The sequence below is a fragment of the Nematostella vectensis genome, chromosome 7 (assembly GCF_932526225.1).
Source record: "Nematostella vectensis chromosome 7, jaNemVect1.1, whole genome shotgun sequence".
Taxonomy (NCBI): domain Eukaryota; kingdom Metazoa; phylum Cnidaria; class Anthozoa; order Actiniaria; family Edwardsiidae; genus Nematostella; species Nematostella vectensis.
Window position 1 is genome coordinate 12,019,129 of NC_064040.1, and position 25,101 is coordinate 12,044,229.

The 25,101-nt window shown below is 40.5% G+C and overlaps 5 protein-coding genes across 5 annotated transcripts; 3 read left to right on the forward strand and 2 right to left on the reverse strand.

Annotated features, from left to right (window-relative positions):
- The first annotated feature begins 16 nt into the window (after positions 1-16).
- Positions 17-4,266, forward strand: LOC5510751 (KATNB1-like protein 1). Its single transcript, XM_001631129.3, has 10 exons — positions 17-204; positions 778-836; positions 1,107-1,173; positions 1,305-1,356; positions 1,689-1,828; positions 2,038-2,072; positions 2,515-2,565; positions 2,677-2,775; positions 3,280-3,484; positions 3,851-4,266. Exons 1-10 carry the CDS (start codon positions 49-51, stop codon positions 3,878-3,880), a joined length of 894 nt encoding a protein of 297 aa, XP_001631179.2. The 5' UTR covers positions 17-48; the 3' UTR covers positions 3,881-4,266.
- LOC116617334 (palmitoyltransferase ZDHHC22-like) lies at positions 4,043-7,051 on the reverse strand. Its single transcript, XM_048730593.1, has one exon. It carries the CDS (start codon positions 6,972-6,974, stop codon positions 6,093-6,095), a length of 882 nt encoding a protein of 293 aa, XP_048586550.1. The 5' UTR covers positions 6,975-7,051; the 3' UTR covers positions 4,043-6,092.
- Positions 7,052-7,252: 201 nt separating this feature from the next.
- Positions 7,253-22,971, forward strand: LOC5510735 (ribosomal oxygenase 1). Its single transcript, XM_032379971.2, has 15 exons — positions 7,253-8,169; positions 9,006-9,105; positions 9,709-9,822; positions 10,274-10,380; positions 10,924-11,031; positions 12,691-12,725; positions 13,453-13,547; positions 13,689-13,772; positions 19,643-19,747; positions 20,104-20,196; positions 20,613-20,661; positions 20,901-21,018; positions 21,093-21,192; positions 21,579-21,665; positions 22,017-22,971. The coding sequence occupies exons 1-15, from the start codon at positions 7,253-7,255 to the stop codon at positions 22,068-22,070; spliced, it is 2,166 nt and encodes a 721-aa protein (XP_032235862.2). The 3' UTR covers positions 22,071-22,971.
- On the forward strand, positions 15,339-17,457 carry LOC116617335. Its single transcript, XM_032379973.2, has one exon. The coding sequence runs from the start codon at positions 16,213-16,215 to the stop codon at positions 16,945-16,947; it is 735 nt and encodes a 244-aa protein (XP_032235864.2). The 5' UTR covers positions 15,339-16,212; the 3' UTR covers positions 16,948-17,457.
- On the reverse strand, positions 22,314-24,860 carry LOC116617336 (multiple coagulation factor deficiency protein 2 homolog). Its single transcript, XM_032379974.2, has 2 exons — positions 24,578-24,860; positions 22,314-23,311 (listed from the first exon to the last, which is right to left on the reverse strand). The coding sequence occupies exons 1-2, from the start codon at positions 24,697-24,699 to the stop codon at positions 23,011-23,013; spliced, it is 423 nt and encodes a 140-aa protein (XP_032235865.1). The 5' UTR covers positions 24,700-24,860; the 3' UTR covers positions 22,314-23,010.
- Between the last annotated feature and the right edge of the window lie 241 nt (positions 24,861-25,101).

Genomic DNA, 25,101 nt, shown 5'->3' on the forward strand with positions numbered 1-25,101 from the left:
AGACTACAGCCCATATTTGGAAGCATTGAGACCATTCGAATTTTCAAAATGGCAGCATTGAAGAAGCGAAGCGTTGAAGAAAATGTCGGTCACTTTTACTACGATTGGGCGCAAGCGAAGTACAAATGGACCGCCGATGATATAAAGAAGAACCAGACCAATAAAGTAAATCTCAATGATCATTTTCCCAATGAGAACGCTAAGGTAAAAAAAAAAATGTTTTTCGTGCTAACGGGAGTTGCAGATTGCGCGCGTCAATTCATCTTTATTGTTATTGTGGATTTATTTTAGGCAAAGAAACTCAGAATCCTCGTATCTTTTGCAGCTTTGTAAGATATGATTGCATGTGTTCCGACTTTACTCATTATTCATCCCTGTCTATTGGAACGCGGGCACTCCAAATAGAATGGAGTTCGGTTGGGTTGGTTTTGTTTTATTTAATTATCTTTTTGTAAGCAGAGGGTTACTTGAAAGGAATCTACGTTTTTGTAGTACAATATTAAGTTATTCCTGCCAGATATCTGACTTTTAGCGTTAAAATGTTAATGTAACGCCTCGATTTCCACAGACACGCGAATTAACGAATTCATTTAGTTGTTGACCGCCAAAAATGTTCCAATATACAATCAAACGCCATATTTTCCTGGTCTTTGTCCATTGTCCTTCTGGAAAATGTAGAACATTTTTTAAAAGTCGTGACGAAAGTATTTTCATATCGTAACCGCGTAATACCGTGTCGTTATTTCATTAACGCGATACGATCTCACTCTCTTGTAGGTCCAAGCAAAGAAGAATTTTGTTTGTGCACCTGTAGCCGAAGAAATTCTTTCAAAAGGGTATGGAATTTTACCAGACTACGGTACTCAAACTTATCCAATTGGTAATGTGCTACTCTGACACTGATAGCTATTTGATGGAATGAAAATTACTCAGAAAAAAGATGCCCCCCAAAATATTTATTTCCAGTGTTTATTTACTATTTTTATTGCAAGAACAATTTCAAAAAAGACATTTTTAGTAAAAAAGAGATTGAAACCTAAACTAATGTAGCGATCTGTTGTTTGTTGCTGTGTTGTGTAATATTTTAATATAGAGTTTTCTTTTAGGTTTAAAGAAGATGATCCAAAGAAACCACTTCAAGATAGAGATATCAACCAACCAATAAGCGACGAGGTAACGTGTATGTGGTTTCTAATGCACTTGACATGGTTTGTCGGTGAAGTATTTCATAAGCATGTGTTATGCAATAAAGAATTAATCAAAATTTTGATCCATCTCCCCATTTGATTTTGTTTATAAAACAGGCACCTCAAAAGCCAATCAAGATCAGTCAAAGTGATTCTAGTAATCAGAATGGTAAATATGATTATTTTATTCTGTAACATTTAATAAATACACAAACTTCAACTGTATTAGAGTTCTTTATAGCCTTTTTATTTTAATAATTTCTACTAGGATAACTTTCAAAATCCCATTAAATTCAATCTGTTTTTGGTTTGCCAATAAGGTTCCAATTTGATTGGTTTTTACCATAAGAATCTTAACATGGCTGAAAAAAAAACATCATTCACAAAAAAATGAACTTGAATAATAACATTCAAGACATTCCCTGTTTATTCATAATTTACCTGTAATTAGAATCTAGGTATTTTCTGCTAGTCTTAAAATTACTCCATCTTTTAATGTAGATCCTGCAAGAAAGTCCAGTGCACAAGGGAGCTCTGATACCGACGAGACAAATGAGATTAGGAAGGGTCACTTAGCTATGACAACAGTGTTATCATCTCGACTTCTGAAGCTTCGTGCAGCAGAAACTCTATGGCATAAGGTTAGATATCTTAGCTATTGATTACTCTCACTGATGGACATCCTAGAAAATATGATAGCAAGATTTTATAATGAGAGGTGTTGTTTTCAATTATTTCTCTTTTTTTTTTTCGATTCGTCAGTCGTGTCCATAGTAGTGGAGGTCTTGGCCAGGGTTGACATAACAAATTTAACAGTAAGATCAACTAAAGTCTTTTGCTTTTTTTTAAGGACACATCCAATGGTTTTGTGGAGTATATATTAAGGTGAGGACACATATTCCATATTTTATAACAAAATGCTTTTGTAATAAAGGTATATGAACTATAAACTTGCAACAGTGTAGCTTAATTTCAGTATACATGAAAGGGGTTCCAAAAAGGGGTTGGACTTATATACCCAACATGACACCAACATGGCCTTTCTCTTATACTTGTGTACTCTGTTACAAATAAAAAAATTAAGATATAACTAAGTAGGAAATTAAACAAAAATTTTAAAAAAAATTAAAAAAATTATTTTAACAGGGAATAAGGCTAAGTTCAAACGTCGTATTATCCATGAGCTGTATTCAATGCAAATGCATGCAAATGAAGATGAAACAATCAACTCAATTTATTTGCAAGCATTTGTATTGAATACGGCTCATGGATAGTACGATGTTTGAACTAAGCCCAAGAGCTGTACTAAGATAATGTTGTTTTGAAGGTTAAAAGATGACTCTGTTCTGGTTGACGTCATGCCACTTCTGACAAGCAGGTAAAGTTTGTGATGTGGTGCACTGTAAAAGCGACACCATTTGGTAGCTGTTAGATTTTCCTGGCTAATACTACCACTGTAAATAACTCACCTAGTAAATATGTATTTTAGGGTCAAAGAGAATGCCCCTGAGGAACACAGTTTATCAATGGGAGCATGTTTAGAGATGTTACCTGCTTTAGAAAGACTACTGGCATCAAAATATGAAGAGTAAGTGGCAACTGCAGCAATTTCACATAACATGCGAAATGCATTACCATAATTTCCATTAATATTTGTCTATAATAATTTGTCACAGATCTCTAGGTAATATTCTTTGGTGCAAATAGGGGACTTGCGCTGAGATTACATGACTAATTGGGTGGCAAATTAGTGCATGCTCAGGCTTTTAGCGGGAAAATAACGGCAACAAAAAACAACTTATTCAGCGCTAACGAAAAAAAACAGAATTTCTCTTTTCAGAAATGGTTTAGCTTTATTTAAAGATTTTATTTTTCGTTGTTTTCTGATGTGATGGGCGATTGTTTATGTTTGAATTTGCCACCCAAAAATGTCACGTGATATCTTAGCGCAAATCCCCTATTGAGACCCATTTTGGATTCAACATATGCTACGTTTTTTTAAGTTAAGTACTTTTTTTTTTATTGTTCCATTAATCCACTATTTGTAGCCATATTTAAAAAATCATAGCCATCTTTTCTGCTCTCTCATTAGTTACATTGTAGCTGCTCTCAACATGATGCGAGAGATGATCAAAAGATGGTGGAACCAGCTAAAGGCAGCTTCAAGTAAAGACACTGACCCAGAGCATTTCCGATACAGCCGCAGTGTCAATGGACTCTACATGGCCATGGTATCTATATCAGTCATTGTCGCCAGGCTCAAGAAACGTAGAGGAATTGTAGGGCAGAAAGCACAGGTTTGTTTGGGTGCATTTTTACTACAGTTACAAACAATACTTTACACTCTCTCCAAAGAGCTCCAACCACTGAAAAGCTCTGGTTTCCACCATTCACTTTTCATTCAACACTCTTTGATTGGCCAGTACTAAGTGACATGACAAAGCCATCTCTAACTACTGTAAGTTTGAATAATGGATGCTAAAATGTCATTTTACCTGCTTGGAAATCAAGCCAAGAATTCACAGAGTAATGAAAACCACTGTAACACAGTTTGAAAACCTCAGCAACCTCCTATATTTTATAGATTAACGATTACTTATGCTTTTAGTCTACTTATAATAAAATGTATATGTTATTTATAAATATTTGTTTGTTTATTTTAGATTGTGTCAAGACTATTGGACTTGTTGTAAAGTCCTGGCCACCTCTGGGTTCTCAAGGCTGCCAAGATATTTTTGTTATGACCCTTAGTTATAAGAGGCATAGCATGTGTGAATTTTACTGTAAAATAGATGAGTGTAATAGGGTTAACAATTTATTTTTATTGCTACAACTACTGTCTAACGCATGGGGTAAAATTTACTTGATTATCCGAATGATATTTATTTTACCACTTTGTATATAATGTAAATTCTATACAAATTAGAATTGAAATTATGTATATAAAATGTGTTGGTCTCCAAAAGATTGATTTTAGGCTTAATATATTCTCTCATTTCTAAATAAATGAATCCTTATTGTATGTTTTTTTGTTGATAAGGTTGTAAGTTTGTAAAATAAAATTAACAATTTCTTGGAATATTCTCTTATTACTTAATATAAACCCTGTCCCTAGCCATATTATGATAAAGGGTTTCAGTGTAGTAGTTAAAGAAATATTCCAAAAGATGTCAGGGTTGTTTTCAAAAAAAAGATTAAATACTATTTAGTTTATTAAGTCTTTGTTCTCTTTTGTTCTGGCTTGACTATAACACTTTAAGGGCCTATGGTACTATCTTTTAAGTCCGTTGCTAGGGAAATTTGTTTGTTTTATAAAAGCTTCTGTTTTTTGTCAAATCTCTTGGAACTTTCAACATAAGTGTTTTAGACATAAATGACACAAGTGATGATGTCATCTGACCCCTCTCATGGTCACATGACCCCTCTCATGGTCACGTGACCCAGAACATAAAAACGTGTTGGAGAAGCTACTGTTCAAAATTAAAACTGGAGTTTCAAAGAAAATAAAAATAAAAAAAGGACTCGACCGGGGATTGAACCCGGAGCGCTTGCTTACGAGTCAAAGGTGCTAACCACTGGGCCACGGAACCAAGTTGGAAGACGCGGCGATTCTAGTCTATTTAACCGAATGTAGCGCTTTTCTATTTTGTAGCAACGGAGATTTGGAGCAACAAGATAGTACCATAGGCCCTTAACAGTTACATTTTGTTGCAAGTATCTATGTGTCTTTTTAAAATATCTTTATATACAAAAAAGTACAGCATGCTAGACAGTTATACAGACTTATATGAGTGACACTATCAATCAGTCCTACAATACATTAGTATATAAAACTCAGGAACCTCGCTAGAACAAGCGATTTGATTGGTTGAGAAACTCGCTAAGAAAAAATGCATTATACACCTACGAGGTGGATATTTTCCTGCGCCATGAAATCAAGCAAAATGGCGGATGTAACAGCTGATTTGCAAGTGTTCCCGAAAAGAAAATTGCTCTAAAGCTCGTTTTATATACTAAAACAATTATTCCATTTCTGCAGATAGTGGCTTTAAAAATATCTACCTCGAGCCTTCTGCTGTCTGTAGATATTTCGCCACTATTTACCTCAATGGAAATGGTATAATTGTTAAATATAGACCGATTTTCATTAACTATGACTATCACACTTTGTTTCACGGGTTAACAAAAACACTCTATATTTTTAATGTACAACAAAATGAAATAACAATAATAATACTTTAATACAAAGCAGGTACCAGCTGTATAGAAATAACTAAGGCTTAACTGGAACACATGGAGCCTCAAAGTTTTCTATCATTTTATGGCTCTTGGGCCATAAAATAACAGAAAAAAGGAATTGAGCTTATAAGTTCCTGTTTGGGCTACAATTTCGTGTTCATACAGGATTGTAAAAATAAGTTGACATAAGATAGACAAACTTTGTAGCACTTCCCTTATGCTGCACAAGTCTCTAATACCTGGTTCTATCTAATACTTTTCTTGGGCCATATTCCTCCCATACTCTATATCTATACACCTATTTCAATAAAGGTTGTCAGTGCGAACAGCGAATGGCAATTGCGAAATGGCAGTTCTATGACCGAACGGTGTTTATGGGTAGTAATTATTTGTAAAAATGAAGGTGATAAATAAATGCAAGCGATGTCAGAACCATATATTAATTATATTAAATGGACAGTCGTATGTTTTATTTATATTTTTCTGAATCCGGAACAAATATTTTGGGATCTATGGGCCCTTTCGGTCGTAGAACTGCCATTTGACAATCATCATTTGCTGTTTGCAATGACAACGTTATTTGAAATAGGTGTATACTGTATACCATCTGTATATCTATAATACTTTCCTTGGACTATCTTTCTTCCATGCTGTTTATTTGCATATCTATAATACTTTCCTTGGACCATCTTCTTCCCATACTGTATATGTATCCTCACTTCTATCGTTACAGACAAATGACCTCATTGATGGAAGTGGTAGTAACCAGCGTAACAGCCAGAATCTTCCACACACTTCTTGATAATTCAGCCTCCAGCCCTTATCATACGTATGGATGTTATGGCTGTATTCATATGTAGTTTGTCCAGTCCAAAGTAGTCGCATTTGGAAGAAACCACAAAGGAAACTTATCAAGATCTGGACCAAGCCCAGCCATGTCACCATGACTACCAACATGTAGTACAAAGCAATGGTGCCGACAAACCACTTGTAAAATGTTACCACAGGGATAAGTGTCATTATGCCATCCACAGTCAAGGGAGATAGTGGTATGGCCGTTCTGCTAAGGTACACAACATTGATGGTGACAGAATAGATGGACATAATACCAGCAAACACGTTCAGGACAATGAAATATCTCAGATTCGCCAGGCCAATACAATTGGCTATGAAGTAGCAATGGTGATCTCTTCTGTCGATACATTTACCGCAGAGATTGCAATGATGTGCTCTGCCGGGGGAGTTCATTTGGCAGTCATGGCAGAAGAAACAGGCACTTGAAGATTCAACGGGAACGCGAGGGCTCAGAGGAGTCTGTTCGCACGAAACGTCGCATTTCACAGTTTTGTAATAGTATCCGGCAATATTAGCCATGCAGTAGAGATACGCAGACATGTGGAGGTAGAAAAAAGGCGTATTCCCGAAGAGAAATGGAATCACAATAAAGACTTCCAGGACAAAACTTGATAAATACAAAAATACAACATATCCCACCGCCATTCCGTGTGTGAAGCGGAGGTTCTCCGCATGGCTTGTACTAGGATTCATCGTTGTCTTGAATGTAAGATAATGTGATAAGATATACGTGTTGAACAGGATATTAAAAAAAATGTGAACAAGACACCTGTTAGACCGCCATTACTAGCCTCGATTCAGAGTCTTCAGAATGATATTAGTTCGGACTCCCTGTGTTTTACTTTCCGCTGGATACCATGCTGTATGTGTGGGCTCAGATTTTGAATTTCAGCGCCAAAATAGACCAATTTCATCGTAATCGTTCAGTAAACCCAGCAAATACGTAGCAAATCATTTCACATAGCTTCCTAATGTTACCGCGAAAGAGGAGGTCTGCTTTTAGCGTGTACCGCGCGAGCTCTGGTACAGAGGACGAGCCTGAAGTAAACGCCAGAGAGAGATCAAAGAACACGCCAAGTGAACCAAAAACCCCGTGGCAGAGATCAAAAGACAGCCCCGTCCACGCCACCAAAATGACGAGGATAACATCCAAGGCACAGCTCGACGAGGTATCTAGACGGGAAAGTGGTTCACGAAGGGAATCATTTTCTGGGCTTAGTACTGATGATAGTACAACAAGCAAATCGCATGGTTCAAAGATATTGACCAAAGCAAACAAGCTACGACGTAGTCTACATTTATCTGGGAAAAAGAAAAAGCGACCTAGAGCAGATAGTGTAGAAAATGGGTTGGAATTTAAGGGAAGCGAGGAAAATATCCCTGTTAAAAGAAAGCGTGAGATCCCTCCGTCTGGGAAACCTCGTTTGTCCTCGACTGCTAGCACAGCTACTCCTCGTACACATCTACCCAGAAGAGCACACAGCAAGAGCACAAGCAATGCTCCTATGACGGAACCACGTGCCTCCAAGAAACCAATCAGTGTCCCAGGAAGCGAAACCAGACCTGGAAGTATCAAAACCAGTCAAACCAGTTTGCAATTAGAGACGCAATGTAATGGCAGCAAAAGACAAGCCAGTTTGCAATCAGAAACCAAAGCTAGTGGCAACAAAACAAGTCAAACTAGTTTGCAGTCTGTAGCTTCTGCAGGGTCAGCGCCTGATTTGTCTAGACGGGCTGATGGACAGAAATTGAGTCGACCAGTCAGCACATACAGTTGTACCAGCCTTGGGGATAATAAGCTGCCTGAGGGAACCATACAACAAGAGACAGAAGCGGAGGGGCTCCTCAAATGGTTATTGAGTCCTGTTAAGCCACAGAAGTTTTTCAGGTACAATATATGCTCTACCTATTTATAAAATAATAAACTTCAAAATACCATGCCACATAAATGTTGACCATTTGTACCCATGATGCAGAAATAAGCCTATGGACAAAATGAATAAACAGGTGGTACAGGGTGGTATTATCTCAGTAAACCCGCTCTTTTCAATGATTGGGCCTCATCTTGTAATTCGAGCTAAGTAGTTCCTGGGGGTGAGCAATTTTCTCTCCTCTTCCCCATGCCCTGGGTCTGTATGTTGCACTCATCCCCAGGAACCATGCAGTTCAAAATACAAGATGGCCCTCACTCATGGGCCCTCACTCATTGAACAGAGTGGGCTTACTGCCATAATAACACTGAGTACCGTCTGTTTATTACTTTTGTTCACCACAGTTAGTAGAGGGAGACTCTACTAACTATTTAGATTTATTTATAACACCTTGGGGAATGATTCATAAGGTTTGATGTGCTTGGTATAACCAATGGAAATAAGTGCTGTTAAACTTTTGTTTCAAATAGTTTGAAACTGTCAGTCCTGCTTTATGCTTAGTTAGTCAGCACGATTTAGTTGTATGCGACACCTTTACAACTCAAGTGGTAGAGTTTAAATCAGCCTACGACTCCGCTAAAATGGTTGACTATGAAAGTCCTAGCGTGTAGATCAGGGCTAAGACATGTCGAGGGCGAGTTGCATACCACTATGTTGTGCTGTCTAAATCTGCCTTTATAAACACTCCTTTCTTTTTTGTTGGTGGTGGTGGGGGAGGGGTGCTTATTTTCATTTGTCTTGAAAAATAATGTTGAAATCTTGTTAGCATAGTTTGGTTTCTTTTTGCTTATAGTGAGCTGTGGGAAAGGAAACCTTTGCTGATTAAACGCCATCAACCGACTTACAACAGTGGCTGGTTTAGCACCAAGGATCTTGATGAGATCCTCAGACACGTTAGTTTAACTTTTACATCCCTAAGCACTTATAAACACCATTAGTATAAATGCACTCACATACAAATATCACAATTTGATTGGCTCCTGTACTCTATCTATTGAGCCATAAATAGTGAGAAGCGAAAAAGCTGGTGTTTTCACGACAAAAGCAGTTATTTATTACTGAGAATTATCATCATTTATTTGAAGGTAGTATATGAGTAGATTTATACTAAAATTAGACTACTCGTTCTCGTTTTCTGTGAGTCAAATAGTCGCTACACACCTCGTTGGCTATCTATTGACTCATAGAAACTGGAACTCGTAGTCTAATTGTAAAGTATATGTGAAGCCTTGGGGTGGGCACAGGGTACCCATTCAGGTTTAGAACAATAATTTTAAACAATATTTACAGGAGACTAAATTCCATGAATTCACCTCTCATCTTTCAAGAGATTATAAATACTTGTCTGCCTAGTAATACGCCCTTTCGGCCCTTATTGGGTGGGCTTATAACACTTAGAGATTATTTTAGCATTGTCGTCAGTGGTGCACTTTTATTCAGGGTAGCTGTTACATACATTGTATGTTACTGATGTTACTACTGTGTTTTTCTCTCAGCGCAATGTGCAGTTTTCGCGTAATCTTGATGTCACATCGTACAAAGATGGTAAAAGAGAGACTCACAACCCTCAAGGGAGAGCGCATGCACCTGTCGTCTGGGACTTTTACAACGTAAGTTAGCCTATGCCCCCCAGGGAGAGGTCATTTACCAGCCATCTGTGTCTTTTACAATGGAAATCACCCCCTCCCCCAGGGATAACACCTGTTGTCTGTCCCCCCCCCCCCCCCATGATAGACGTATGAGCATTTGTTTTAGTTTTGTACTTATTGTAAGTCACTCCTTCCTCCATCTTTAAGCAGGCGCGTTCCCAGGATTGCCTGAGGGGGGTGTGCTGTCATAGGTATCATATGGAAAAAGCATATAGTATATGAAGAAATGACCCCCTTTTTGGAAGCCAGGGGGGGACTTTTTCAAAGTCACCCACAATGACTGGAAATAAGCAATTTGAATTTCTATTGTCAATATTGTTATTTGTCACAAAAGTTAATCATCATGTACCTTTTCCTGAGTTGTATCCCAAGTTTCTTGAAAACTACGAATCCCAATAAAAAATTTTTTCAGAATGGATGCTCTGTGCGGCTGCTGAATCCACAGTCTTTCAGCCATCCGGTCTGGAAGCTAACCTCCCTGCTCCAAGAGTACTTTGGTTGTTTTGTAGGAGCCAACACGTAAGTTCCTTTACCATAAATGCTTGTTTTAGTGCCCAGCTCTTCCCTGATGAGCTCCTCTTGCCAAATACCCCCCGCCCCTCCACCCTTGAGACACAAACATCAAATAAGCACTCAGTGTTTCTTCTCTTCATAGAAATTGATACCCCTTTGCTGACATCTGGTTCTAGCCTTGAATTTACCAACTCCAAATAATGTTGAATCAGGGAAAAGCTAACTGTTCTTGTCCTGAAGAACAATACCTTAAGCACTCTCTGGTTTGTTTTTTATTAGGGTTATATATCTCTAAAAGCAAATTTTTCTTGTAGATGTTTCTTTAATAAGTGCGAACTTCTCTAAATTACAATACTCTCTGCTTATATATCTATGCTAGCATCTAAATTTAGTAGATTACACAATTTTCGATTTAAGAAAACCATTTCAATGCTCCATGGAGAAATCTCTAGAAGACACAAGGGTCCAAGAGAATCACTACGAACAAATATACTCTAGCAAAAGCAATTAAGATGATTATTGTAGCATTTTTTTTTTTGTTAACTGTAGTTACCTTACGCCTCCTGGCACACAAGGCTTTGCCCCTCACTACGATGACATAGAGGCATTCATCATCCAGTTGGAGGGGAAGAAACACTGGAGACTCTACAACCCCAGGTCAGTGTCAATTGCACAATCAGCCCCAGGGGCGGATCCAGGGTTTCCTGGAGGGAGGGGCGGATCCAGGGTTTCCTGGAGGGAGGGGCGGATCCAGGGTTTCCTGGAGGGAGGGGCAGATCCAGGGTTTCCTGGAGGGAGGGGCAGATCCAGGGTTTCCTGGAGGGAGGGGCGGATCCAGGGTTTCCTGGAGGGAGGGGCAGATCCAGGGTTTCCTGGAGGGAGGGGCGGATCCAGGGTTTCCTGGAGGCCAGGGTTTCCTGGAGGGAGGGGCGGATCCAGGGTTTCCTGGAGGGAGGGGCAGATCCAGGGTTTCCTGGAGGGAGGGGCGGATCCAGGGTTTCCTGGAGGGAGGGGCAAATCCAGGGTTTCCTGGAGGAAGGGGCGGATCCAGGGTTTCCTGGAGGGAGGGGCGGATCCAGGGTTTCCTGGAGGGAGGGGCAGATCCAGGGTTTCCTGGAGGGAGGGGCGGATCCAGGGTTTCCTGGAGGGAGGGGCGGATCCAGGGTTTCCTGGAGGGAGGGGCGGATCCAGGGTTTCCTGGAGGGAGGGGCGGATCCAGGGTTTCCTGGAGGGAGGGGCAGATCCAGGGTTTCCTGGAGGGAGGGGCGGATCCAGGGTTTCCTGGAGGGAGGGGCGGATCCAGGGTTTCCTGGAGGGAGGGGCGGATCCAGGGTTTCCTGGAGGGAGGGGCAAATCCAGGGTTTCCTGGAGGAAGGTGCGGATCCAGGGTTTCCTGGAGGGAGGGGCAAATCCAGGGTTTCCTGGAGGAAGGGGCGGATCCAGGGTTTCCTGGAGGGAGGGGCGGATCCAGGGTTTCCTGGAGGGAGAGGCGGATCCAGGGTTTCCTGGAGGGAGGGGCGGATTTAGGGTTTCCTGGAGGGAGGGGCAAATCCAGGGTTTCCTGGAGGAAGGGGCGGATCCAGGGTTTCCTGGAGGGAGGGGCAGATCCAGGGTTTCCTGGAGGGAGGGGCGGATCCAGGGTTTCCTGGAGGGAGGGGCGGATCCAGGGTTTCCTGGAGGGAGGGGTGGATCCAGGGTTTCCTGGAGGGAGGGGCAGATCCAGGGTTTCCTGGAGGGAGAGGCGGATCCAGGGTTTCCTGGAGGGAGGGGTGTTCCAGGGTTTCCTGGAGGGAGGGGCGGATCCAGGGTTTCCTGGAGGGAGGGGCGGATCCAGGGTTTCCTGGAGGGAGGGGTGTTCCAGGGTTTCCTGGAGGGAGGGGCGGATCCAGGGTTTCCTGGAGGGAGGGGCGGATCCAGGGTTTCCTGGAGGGGGAAGGGGAGAGGCATCAACCCAAAGAAGCAGGGCACCCATACTTTATATTGAACGAATGTGTTGTGACCTTATCGTAGTTCTTCTATCAGAAAGACATAGGTAAAGACTGTATGTAAGTATGTGTTTATTGTAGATCTGTGATTCAACACCATGTGCTATATGCTAATTACAGTTGTGATCATGTGATTAATATGGCATTATAATTAAGTTATTTGATTACTACAGAATGCTGGGAGGTAAATTTGTGAATTTGTGCTCCCATGCTTTTGCCCAAGGGGGAGGGGGACACTGGTCTGCCTGCCCCCCCCCCTGGATAAGTAACTAAGCCCAATAAGCATGTAATGGTCATTGGCAATCATTTTACTGTCTGTTTTTTCCCATAGAAATGGAGAAGAGACACTCCCAAGATATTCAAGTAGTGAGTTGATCAGATCCTTACTGTCGAATCCGTTGTATCGCCCTGCTGCGTTTTCAAAACATCGATTTGTTTTTGTCTTTTGGGATTTTCTGTTCTGCCAGTCAAATTATTCTAAGCCAATCAGATCCTTGCCATCTCTCGCCTAGTGCAGTTGCCTGGCTTTCTGTCGCGACACTGTCTGGTTTTCGTCCAGAGGATAGCCAGGGAAGTGCACAAAGCGAGACTCAGAAAGATTGGCTCAGAATGGTTTTACTGACGGAACAGAAAACTAAAACAAATCGTGTTCTGAAAACGCGGGTCGTGATACAACGGATTCAACAGTAAAGCAATTTCTGTATATTCTCCAATGACCAACAAACAACATATGACCTATTCCACCATACCCAACTTTGAAAATGTTTGTGCAGTGGAATCTTGGGAAAGTGATATGCCCAGGGACCCCAAACTTTGTATCATTTCATCAAGACTATCATTCAATCAAAATTATATCCCAGGTATTGCACTCTTGGCTAGTCCGAAAATTGTGATTATTATAAAAGAGATTTACATTATGAAGTATAGCTGTTTCTGGCTGGTTCCATTTTAATGTGCTTAACATCACCCCTAAGCCTATTCCATCCCTAGTTCTAGAGTTATTGAATGCCCAAAAGAAGTTTCCAGAAGATCAGTCATCCTTTGCTCCTAAAAGTGCTAAAAGGCTGCTATGCTATATTTTGCTGTATTTTAGAGAACTTTTCTCAAGATGAGATTGGTGAGACTGTACTTGATACAGTCCTTGAGCCCGGAGACATGTTGTACTTTCCCAGAGGCACCATACACCAGGTACATCCTCTTAATTCTTTGTAACCTGCCTTGATTAAGCTGCCTTTTTACCAGCTGCCAGCAAGGGAAATGGAGGTAAAGGAGAATACAGTAGCATTTTTGCTTATGTCTTTCTTTCAAGCATTTTTCATTTTCTCACAGGGAGACACTCCAAGTGACAGTCACTCCCTACACATGACCCTCTCCACATACCAGAAAAACACCTGGGGAGACTTTCTGGAAATGGTAAGTCACCCCCTACACATGACCCTCTCCACATAACAGAAGAACACCTGGGGAGACTTTCTGGAAATGGTAAGTCACACCCTATACATGACCCTCTCCACATACCAGAAGAACACTGGAGAGACTTTCTGGAAATGGTAAGTCACCCCCTACACATGACCCTCTCCACATACCAGAAAAACACCTGGGGAGACTTTCTGGAAATGGTAAGTCACCCCCTACACATGACCCTCTCCACATACCAGAAAAACACCTGGGGAAACTTTCTGGAAATGGTAAGTCACCCCCTACACATGACCCTCTCCACATACCAGAAGAACACCTGGGGAGACTTTCTGGAAATGGTAAGTCGCCCCCTACACATGACCCTCTCCACATACCAGAAAAACACCTGGGGAGACTTTCTGGAAATGGTAAGTCACCCCCTACACATGACCCTCTCCACATACCAGAAGAACACATGAGGAGACTTTCTGGAAATGGTAAGTCACCCCCTACACATGACCCTCTCCACATACCAGAAAAACACCTGGGGAGACTTTCTGAAAATGGTAAGTCACTCCCTACACATGAACCTCTCCACATACCAGAAAAACACCTGGGGAGACTTTCTGGAAATGGTAAGTCACTCCCTACACATGACCCTCTCCACATACCAGAAGAACACCTGGAGAGACTTTCTGGAAATGGTAAGTCACACCCTATACATGACCCTCTCCACATACCAGAAGAACACTGGGGAGACTTTCTGGAAATGGTAAGTCACTCCCTACACATGACCCTCTCCACATACCAGAAGATTACCTGGGGAGAATTCCTGGAAATGGTAAGTCACACCCTACACATGACCCTCTCCACATACCAGAAAAACACCTGGGGAGACTTTCTGGAAATGGTAAGTCACTCCCTACACATGACCCTCTCCACATACCAGAAAAACACCTGGGGAGAATTCCTGGAAATGGTATGTCACTCCCTACACATGACCCTCTCCACATACCAGAAAAACACATGAGGAGAATTCCTGGAAATGGTAAGTCACTCCCTACACATGACCCTCTCCACATACCAGAAAAACACATGAGGAGAATTCCTGGAAATAGTAAGTCACTCCCTACACATGACCCTCTCCACATACCAGAAAAACACATGAGGAGAATTCCTGGAAATGGTAAGTCACTCCCTACACATCATCCTTTCCATATAGCAGAAGAACACCTAGGGGGCTTCCCAGAAATGATGTAAGCCAGATAATTCAACAGCAGCAGATAGAAGGGCAAATGGTCCAAATGTTGGTGTAACAACTCTGCTTTCACAAAGGCATACAACATAAACTTTAACCTTTAATTCATTTATGAACTTTATCTCCACAAAGCCTGTTTTTGTGTTTTAGTTGTTTTGTCTGTTGTATGTTTGTTTGTTTGTGTAGTGTTTCTTTTCTTGTGTTTTTGTTTGTGTGTGTTGGTTGGTTTGTTTGTTTTTATATTTATTTGTGTTTTGGGTGTTTGTGTTTATGTGTTGCAGAGGATAGGTAGAACAGAACACGTGGTAGCTAATTCAGAGCTTAGAGCTAAACATGAATTCCATGAATTATCTTAAAATTTATCGCTATAGCTTTGGCCGTAAGCGAGGTAGTATTTTCCTGAACGAAATGGATTTATCATTTGTTGTAAATGTCAAGGCGGAAAGCAAAATAACGGCTCACATTCATCTTATTCCAATTTTGTTGTAACACCAGTTGACGTAGTTCCTTCCCTATTACGGTAGCAGCCCATTTAGCTAAAACCTTAGGTTTCAAACCCAGGAAGGTTCCCCGCCAGACACGCAATCCAAACTAAACTTAAAGTTAAAAGCCACAGAAAACCGCTAAAAAGCTATTTTTCCCAATTTACGAAGTTCATGAAGCTTCCGATTGACGTTTATCAATGAAAGTATCCCTCAAGAATCACGGAGCTGTTAGCGATCGTGATTGTCATGATTCATGATAGAATAACGAAGCACGAAAATGACGTTCACTTCCCCTAGTAAATGGATCCCGGCTTATTCTAAATGAGGTCCATGTGCTTATGCTACTTATCAAGATCGGTATCTAATAATTTATACTGCACTCATATTTTTATGGACTTCTTGAGTTGCGAATTTCCGTGGAGGGATTTGCTTAAAGTGGTTATTTAATTTCCGAGCTCGTAATTGGTCAAGTGAACTCACTAATCCATGGTTTTGCGGCGTGTGTTTGCTGTATTTCAATCAGGTACTTAACCCGGGTCTTGTTACCGCCAGCTTCGGGGGTTAGACCCCAAGGCAAGACATTACCTGATCCGCAAGAATTCTTAGTTTTGCATAAACACACGTAAGCAGAAGAAAAACCGCAAGCGGCCTTCGCCTTTCAACGAGGAAGCCGGCGAACACGCTAAATAGCCCGCGAATCTACTCGGTCAACATGATGATAGTCTGCGCAGGGGTTTGGAAAACCGGGACGAAATCTCTAACAAAAGCACTCCGAATTCTCGGCTATAGAGTCTATGATTTAGATGAACAGTTCCAGTGCTTCATGAGCGAATGGGAGAGCTTGATTTACCGCGATAAAACACCGGACTTCAAGCGCATGTTTCGAAACGTAGACGCGGTCGTCGATGCGCCGTCCAGCGCGTTTTTGGAAACAGTTCTGGTGGATTTTCCCGACGCGCTGGTGATCCTAACGACGCGCGAGGCGGACGACTGGTCAAAGAGCATGGACCGGCATTTGGAAGAGATGGAGAGTTCCTGGTTGCACAGGCTCGGGTTTTTATCCCGGACTCAGCGTAGAATCAAGCCTCTCCTAGACGCCTGTTATACCGCCCTGCTAGGGACCCTACCCGCCTCAGCAGGAAGCGCGATTCGTCGGGTTCGCTTTCAGCGGCACGCGGAACACGTCAAGGCGGTTGTGCCTAGCGAAAGACTGCTCGTGTTCGACGTGAAGGAGGGGTGGGGGGCCCTGTGTGATTTTCTAGGGACGAAGCCTCCCCGCGACGAGCCGTTCCCTCATGTCAATAAAGACGACGATGCTCTACATACCTTTCAGTCGGAGACTCAGCTTGGCAAGGAAATCACAAGCGAGATTAGTCGCGCCGTATTGTGGATTGTAGCAATTCTGGTGATTGTCTTAGCGACACTATTCGGCTGTTTGAGAGCATGAGGCCGCCACAGGAGGCCCGTGCTTTGTAATCGCTATCTCTTTTCGCGTCTGCCAGCTGAAAAATGATAGCGCGTATCCATTTTCATCAGAAAACTTTAATGATGAAATTATGGCTGATAATCGAACGTCATTTATATTTGCATTTTGAATTTTTGATATTTTGTATGGGAATTAAGTTTTTTTTTTACTTTTGTTATTTGCAAATATGAAAGAACGTGAGAGTTTTTAGTGAGGGTTCATTCGTAAACCAACAAGGATGCGAGAAACGTTACATTCTCACTACCAAACCAGTGAAGCAATTTTAAACCTTTGTGGTCACGATAGCGCACGTCGCACTACCGCATCTCTGTCCAGGATTATCATTTTAAGTGATTGCCATAAAAAACCGCCTCGGCTTTTGTGAGGGAGAAGGCTGATTGATTGATTACTTGAGCTAACTTTAAGTGTGAATAAAGGTGATAATTGAGATGTAACAAAGATTAATAAAGTAAAGAATATGTTGACCTTTTAGAAGGTGGCTGTTCGTTAGTTCAATTACCTGTATTTAGTGTATTTTTCTTAACTCGAAAACATTTTACTGTTGCATCATATATTGCTGACGCTAGCACTCCTGTTACCTGTTTCACTTGCGTTTATTCAGTTGACTCTTATGTGTTGTTACCAGTTTACTTCTGTTGCTTTTGAATTCACTCTTGCATTGTGCTTGTATTCAACTTGTTCACGCTTGTGTTGCCCTTTTGTTTACCCAGTTCACACTTGCACTGTGCTTGTGTTTAGCTGATACACACTTGTGTTTGCCCAGTTCACACTTGTGTTACGCTTGTGTTAACCTGATACACACTTGTGTTGCGCTTGTGTTTGCCCAGTTCACACTTGTGCTCACCCGGTTCACTCTTGTGTTGCGCTTGTGTTCACCCTGTTCACACTTGTGTTGCCCTTGTGTTTACCCAGTTCACACTTGCATTGTGCTTGTGTTTACCTGATGCACACTTGTTTTGCGTTTGTGTTTGCCCAGTTCACACTTGTGTTGTGCTTGTGTTAACCTGATACACACTTGTGTTGCGCTTGGGTTCACCTGGTTCACATTTGTGTTGCGCTTGTATCCATCCGGTTCACACATGTGTTGCGCTTGTGTTAACCTGGTTCACACTTGTGTTGCGCTTGTGTTCACCTGGTTCAATTTGTGTTGTGCTTGTGTTTCCCTGGACACTTGTTATGCACTTGTATTCATCCGGTTCACACATGTGTTGCACTTGTGTTCACCCGGTTCCCACTTGTGTTGCGCTTGTGTTTCCCTGGTTCTGTACAGGACCTGAAATGACCCCAGGGCCCGAAATGATCCCCAAAAGTACCCCAATTGATCCCGGGACCCGAAACCATACCGAGGAGTCCCCGAAATCGACCTCAAGGAATTGCGGTAATGGACAGGGAAAGCAGAAGAAATCACTTGCAACTTTTAAAGCATAAACAGAGTCCAAAACAAATACACAACTTTTAATTGCTAATGAAAGGAATACAACATTAACATAGCACAGCCTTGCTCATAACAACCAATCTGTTGACCTTCCATCATACTCTAAACATTTGCAGTTTCTACACATGACTAGATGACTCTGACAATATAAATCTTGTTTCCGGTAAACATAACCCTTAAAATTACATATTCATTTGTCAACCAAACATGTATTTCACATGAGCGATTCTTACCGACACATTTTAGGCAGCCGGTTTGGCCGAGAAGATGGCGCAATAACCCTTTTACTACCGTTGCAAGATGTGGCTTTTGTTGAAAGCAATATTTATGTGAGTTTTAATTTCCTTCATGTAGTCTGCACGTGATAGGTCTTTCATTCACCGAATACAAACAAACATACAAAAGTAACCTTAAGAATAACCTTATGTTTTATCTGTGGATAAATGTAAAGACTTTCTTTTAAGTCTTTTTATCTATAAATGATTTATTCACGCCTGGTTCTTCAAATTACTATCACGGGAATTGTCATTTGACCCCAATTTCTGACTTTACCACTGTATTTTCCGCGCAGTTGTATATTAAAATCTTAATACTATGGTTATTGCTAATGTTAGTTTCCTGATAGTTACACAAATAACGTTACAGTGTTTCATATGTTTTTAAAACTGAAAGCCAATACATCCACATTCCTTTTGTTTGTCCATTACTGCAATTACTTGAGGTTTATTACGGGGACTCCTGGGGATTGTTTCGGGTCCTGGGATCAGTTGGGGAACTTTTGGGGATCGTTTCGGGTCCTGGGATCAGTTGGGGAACTTTTGGGGATCGTTTCGGGTCCTGTACAGTTCACAGTGGTGTTGTGCTAGGATTTTTAACAGGAGGGGGCCCCAAAGGCATTTTCTCCTGTAATTTAGATAATGTCTGATACATTAACTGTATTTTTAGCTGCTGGAAGGGGGAGGGGGGCTGGGGCCCCTGGGCACACACTTGTGTTGTGCTAGCACCAAGCCAATTCACCCTTGTGTTGCGCAATTTTTAATCTCCTGCTCTATGACCAGGGTCCAAGAAGATGCTTTTTCTTTTTCCTCTTTGAATTTTTTCTTCTACTACTCTTGTTCCCTAAGCCTTGCAAGTTGCATTCGAAGAAGACCCCAAGCTTAGACAAGGAATTCCCTTAAACGATCTCAATCCCTCTCTAAATTTTGTTTTCTTTTTCTACAGCTTGTTCCTCAAGCCTTGCAAGTTGCATTTGAAGAAGACCCTGAGTTTAGACAAGGACTGCCCTTGAACTATCTTAACTATTCTGGAGTTGCCAACTCTGACACAGTAAGGATAAGTATGTTGTTACACAAGCAAGGGTTTTTGTTGAATTAGTTCAGTGGGCAACACATGATACACTCAGGCTCAAGTGATGACTCTGGCTCCATGACACCAGCATTGCAAGGGTGAAGACTGTTTGGTGTTATTTTGGAAAGCATTAAAACAGTCAAAATCATACAAAATAACCCAAATAATTAAAGTTTAGGAAATTACCTTTGGTGTTTCAGATTAGTACAATTTGGTAGTTTGAATGCCATATATCAAGTGGATGGAAATGGATTTAAAATACTACTTTCATAAACAAGCTGTTGATCAGTAAGTGGTAGACCATCAGATTCTATTGTTTTTCCACCAATTTCAAGGTTACCAAGGAGAGGTCTGACTTCCTGCGCAGGGTAGAAAAGTTGATGACCAAGTTGATCTCACATGCTCCTGTCGATGCAGCTGCTGATCAGGTAAAATAAGGAATTCCACACAGATAAACCTGTACACATCCGAAATCTGCATTTAACAAGACTTCTCCAACCCTCCCCTTTAAAAAGAATTAACAAACCTCTCCCCCTCCCCTTTTTTAGTGCTGAATCTCATTGTAATAGTACCAGAAACTATCAAGAGTTTAGCTTGTTTCAAGGAAATGGATGTTTGCACTCAAATTTTATTTGAAAATTCTAAAATAATACCCCAGACTGCAAAATCTGGTTATTTCCTATTTTTTCGGGAATAATTGCATTGTAAGGATTTCCAAGCCCAACTAGGATAATTGCAACAACCTCAAGAGAGTTGGAAGCCCTCCCCCCCTCTTCCATTCAGATGTATCATTCTGAGACTTGATGGATCAATGAAGAACTCATCTTGGTGTGTTATTTTCCAGATGGCAGTCAGGATGCTTCAGGATGCCCTCCCCCCAGTGCTTACTGAAGGTAATGAGCACTTTTATTGCAGAAGAAATATGTTAAGTGTTTGAGATGCATATTAACTTTAGCCTTCCACATCTGGAAAACAGAACCTCTCAAAATAACTGTTACACGCTAAAAGCAGCTGTTGTGTGACGGCACGTCTTGTGCCTGGTTCATTAAACTTTTCGTGTTGTACCTGTAGTAATCAACTTCATTTATATTACTAGTTTCCTATTGAACTTTGTTTGATTTTTTTATTGCAGCTGAGAGAAGCCATAGTGTATATGGCAGTGGGGCATCTTGGGAAGATGGCAAAATTGTTAATACGATGACCATTACAGGGGACACTGATGTTAAACTTATACGTAGGGGTGTGGCCCGGTGAGTAATGATGTGTATTTCTCATGGTTTCTTTATGCAATCGTTGGTGGTTGTAATGAATAATTTTTGTTTAGACTTGTGAGTGAAGCAGACTGTGTTTGCATTTATCACACCATGGAGAACTCCAGGGTCTACCATGAAGTGCAACCAGAGAGGGTGGAATTTGAAACAGAGGTATGACTATCAGCTAGGACTTTTCATATTATGTAAGGAAATGGAGTAGTATCTATGAGCTACAACTACAAGTCATAATTCTTGTGGTCCAAGGCATTCCCCCCCCCCCCCCCAAAAAAAAAAAATACTTTTTCAACCCAGAAAAAGTATTGTTTTTTTTACAAAAACAATACTTTTTCTGGGTTGAAAAAAAGTGCATTTTAGAAGGTAGAATAGAAACCATTTTAGAAGGTAGAATAGAATCTTCCATTTATCATGAGGTTTCTAGCAAGGGTGGGTGCAAGGGGATATTTGACCCCCCACACACCCTCCTCAAAGTGGAGAAGAATTCCCAACTGGTATAGTATTTGATTGGTGTGTGTCTCATGCGATGATCTGTTTCTCAGGCTGGGCCGTCTATTGAATGTATTCTGAATGCATTCCCTAACTTTGTGAAAGTAAAAGACCTTCCTCACGACAACTTGGAATTCAAGGTAGGCTTAGAAACAACATAATATTTACTTCAATTCTATTTTCTTTGACCTCTCGTCATCAATTTCCAACTGCTTAGCAGCTGTCTGGCTTTCATCATTCAAACGGAATTATGTTGGTGTGTTTTTTTGGCCAGTGCCTTACGGAGAGGTGGTGTGATTAGAAACCATTTTAGTGTTGGCCAGTGAAAATGCTTAAAGAATTTTGAATGATAAGTAAGCCAGAAGGTGATTAAGCAGTTAGAAACAGTTAGAACAATTAAAACCAGAGGAAAAATTCGCCTACAACTTGGGCCTTGAAAAATATGAAACAGCTACTTTGTTTCTAACTTTGAAAACTTAATCACCTTTCAGGTTGACATGGTAACCATGCTCTATGAAAAGGGTGTTCTGGTGACAAAGGAGTGACATTCTAAAATAAATATGACAAACAAGTTGTATGGTTTACAAAGTGCATTTGTCAAGGCAAACTGAACTGAGATCAGGAAAAAAGAACAATTTGGGTATACTTTTCGAGTTGTTGCATTTTTAATGTGAAGGTGTGATACTGACCTATGTGTTGGGGTTTCACAAGTGCTATGTATGAAGCACTTGATCAAATTTGTGAGGCACATCAATAAGCCAGTCTCACAATCATGCACAGAATACAGCTTTTTGCAATAATTCTCAATCTCAAAGTTTATGATAGTTGAAGTGTACATACAAAGTTCTCTGTAAAGTATAGATTAGTTTTGCCTCGTCCCTAATGTTCCATTTTGTCTACTTAAAAATTGTGATATGAGTGTATTTTAACAACCTTTTAATTATTTAATAAAAACAACATTATGTATGTAGATAGTTAAAATAATATATAGGAAATGGATTGTAGATTGATTTGTTAATTACACTCAATTCTTTACACTAACGTCTTAGGTCTGACAATATAGGAAAGCTCTAATCAATAAAGCCCAACATTAGCAACATAACAACATTTCAGTGTGTACAACTTTTTGCTCATTTTGAAATTTGATTCTTTTTAAATAGCTCAAAGCTGCAACGCAGTAACAACAACATAATGGCAAATATTAAGTTTTTATTTTTTGCTGATATTGTTCTTTGGCATACTCCTTTATATACTCTGTTGTATTGTTATGTCGCTAGGGTGTAAGGCAGAATTTCCACATGCCTTTGAAAATCTAAGATTTAATTTAAGAATTTGGATGTGTCATCTCTGATATAACGACACCATTGAAGGCTGTATGCAACTGTTCAGTTCAAAATCATGCATGTTTCTTCATTGATACTATAAATAAAAGAGTGTAGAACTACACTGTAGCTGTTTCTCATCTATTGAATTTTGTGGGTGTTGCTAACTCTTCTGTGATGCAACAAACTCAGGGTAATCAATATATCCATCTTTATTAGTGTCATCTTCAGCCAGTATCTGGTCTATCATATTAGCCATTTGATCATCAGTGTACTGTGCTGTGTTATTTTGTTCGGCAGCATCTTCGTCATGGTAATGGGTCATGGCATTCATGAGTTCTATCCCGTCCAGTTTATTGTTACCATCATAATCATGCAACTTGAAATAATGGAACTGAAGATCTTCCTCTTTTAGATTTTCATCTTTGATATCTATTTCGTCCTTTAGGTGCTCTTTTATGTGACTAAAATAGAAAGACATTGCAAAGGTTTAGGTATGATTAGAGTAAAATGTGCACACTATCGCTAGACAAATTTCAAAGCCTTGGTTATATTTTTTTCATGCTTACACTCTAACACAGTAAACTCTTTGAATTGTTGTGAGGATGTTTTACTTCCAAAGAGGTTCCATTTAAAAAGCTTTCAGAAACTATGCTTTCTATATTGGCACAGTCATGTTTAATTTCAGACAAACATTAATATAAACAAAGAGGGCAAAGTCTTTTTGAGGTGTTGTAGAGAGGTTTAATTGTACCTTCTAAATGATGTCATAAACAAAGCTTTCTTTATCGGAACAGTCACTTTTAATTCAGCAAATTTTAATTATTCTGGCAATTTCTTGCATTCATTACCCCCACATCCCCCTCATACTCCTCTAGCCCCCCCCCCTACTCCTATCACACTCCCCTAGACCCCTTTCCCCATCACATACTCCCCTAGACCCCTTCCCCCATAACATACTCCCCTAGACCCCTTTCCCCATTACATACTCCCCTAGACCCCTTTCCCCATCACATACTCCCCTAGACCCCTTTTACCATCACATACTCCCCTAGACCCATTTCCCCATCACATATTCCCAAGACTCCCTACCCATTTTTTCATCAATGTTACAATTACAGTTTGCAAAGAGGAGTAAATTTAAAAAGGCAACAATTCCTCCCCGTAAAGTAGATACTTATCAAATGAATCTCGCGACATTTCTGACTCTGGAAATATCATTTTAGGGGGACAACGTTTTCACGACCAGCTGTATTACCGGCGTACTACGCTATTTCAACCTGCTATTTTTCCTTTTTGATCGAAGAACAACTTTTAAAATCAATGCCAATACGTTGTTTAGTGTTTATGCTGTTGCTGACATTAAAACTATACATTCGCATTATGCCAAGTCAAAATTATACTGAGAAACACATAAAAGATAAAACCAGGATATGGTCAATAAAAAGCAGATTTGCGACGTAAAGTAAAAACGATAATCCGTAACATCGAGTTTGTCGATGCTTTAAGTTTAAGCAGCTGTTTAGTTAAGGCAGCTGATATAAAATCTTGAGAGCCATTGTACATCGAATCGAATCTATTTTCTAATTTGTTATTATAGATCGATTTCAGTGCGAAAATCATAGCACAGCCGATTAGTCGAACAGTAAATATTAACCTCTGGCTATACGTCCCGATCATATTATACAGTACAAATAGTCCCGTATTGTGGGGGAAATGTCAGTACTTACTCTTTGTCGTGCGTGATCTTTGAGTCGTGGAGAGGATTTTCATTACTACCATGTGCCCGAACCATTTGTGAGACCTCAACCACGACTATCAACAAAATCAAAACACGATTGCTAAAACTCATCCTAAAGAAAGAACCGTCAATTTCACGGCTTTGTAATTCTCCTCTCTATTTCTCGATTTAAAAGCTTCGATGCAAAGGAATCTTGAATATAATGTACAGCTAGCTTTTGAAATATTATGAGAGTAAAGACAAAGATATACTAGGAACCAATCTCTCGCGGACGGATGAGCTCATGTGTTGCCAACTGATTGGGTGACGCAATTTTGGCGCCAAATTTAAACCAACTAATAAATTTTTGGAAAAGTGATACAAAAGAGTGGCCCAAAAAGCACAGAAAAAATGACCACCAGAATCTTTCCTCCAGAACGTTTGTTCTTTTCAAAAGACAGATTCAGCTGACAACTAAAATGATCACATTGCACTCCTACAATAAGGGCCCCCTATTTGACGGTCCATCAATAA

Excerpts from the sequence above, each read along its gene's own strand:
- LOC5510751 (XM_001631129.3), top strand. The coding sequence starts at position 49 with ATGGCAGCATTGAAGAAGCGAAGCGTTGAAGAAAATGTCGGTCACTTT. Across the intron at positions 2,566-2,676 it reads ATGCCACTTCTGACAAGCAG|GGTCAAAGAGAATGCCCCTG; the intron begins GTAAAGTTTGTG and ends TATGTATTTTAG. Across the intron at positions 3,485-3,850 it reads TTGTAGGGCAGAAAGCACAG|ATTGTGTCAAGACTATTGGA; the intron begins GTTTGTTTGGGT and ends TGTTTATTTTAG.
- LOC116617335 (XM_032379973.2), top strand. The coding sequence starts at position 16,213 with ATGATGATAGTCTGCGCAGGGGTTTGGAAAACCGGGACGAAATCTCTA.
- LOC116617336 (XM_032379974.2), bottom strand. The coding sequence starts at position 24,699 with ATGAGTTTTAGCAATCGTGTTTTGATTTTGTTGATAGTCGTGGTTGAG. Across the intron at positions 23,312-24,577 it reads AAGATCACGCACGACAAAGA|TCACATAAAAGAGCACCTAA; the intron begins GTAAGTACTGAC and ends TTTCTATTTTAG.
- LOC116617334 (XM_048730593.1), bottom strand. The coding sequence starts at position 6,974 with ATGAATCCTAGTACAAGCCATGCGGAGAACCTCCGCTTCACACACGGA.
- LOC5510735 (XM_032379971.2), top strand. The coding sequence starts at position 7,253 with ATGTTACCGCGAAAGAGGAGGTCTGCTTTTAGCGTGTACCGCGCGAGC. Across the intron at positions 8,170-9,005 it reads AAGCCACAGAAGTTTTTCAG|TGAGCTGTGGGAAAGGAAAC; the intron begins GTACAATATATG and ends TTTTGCTTATAG. Across the intron at positions 21,193-21,578 it reads GGGTGGAATTTGAAACAGAG|GCTGGGCCGTCTATTGAATG; the intron begins GTATGACTATCA and ends TCTGTTTCTCAG.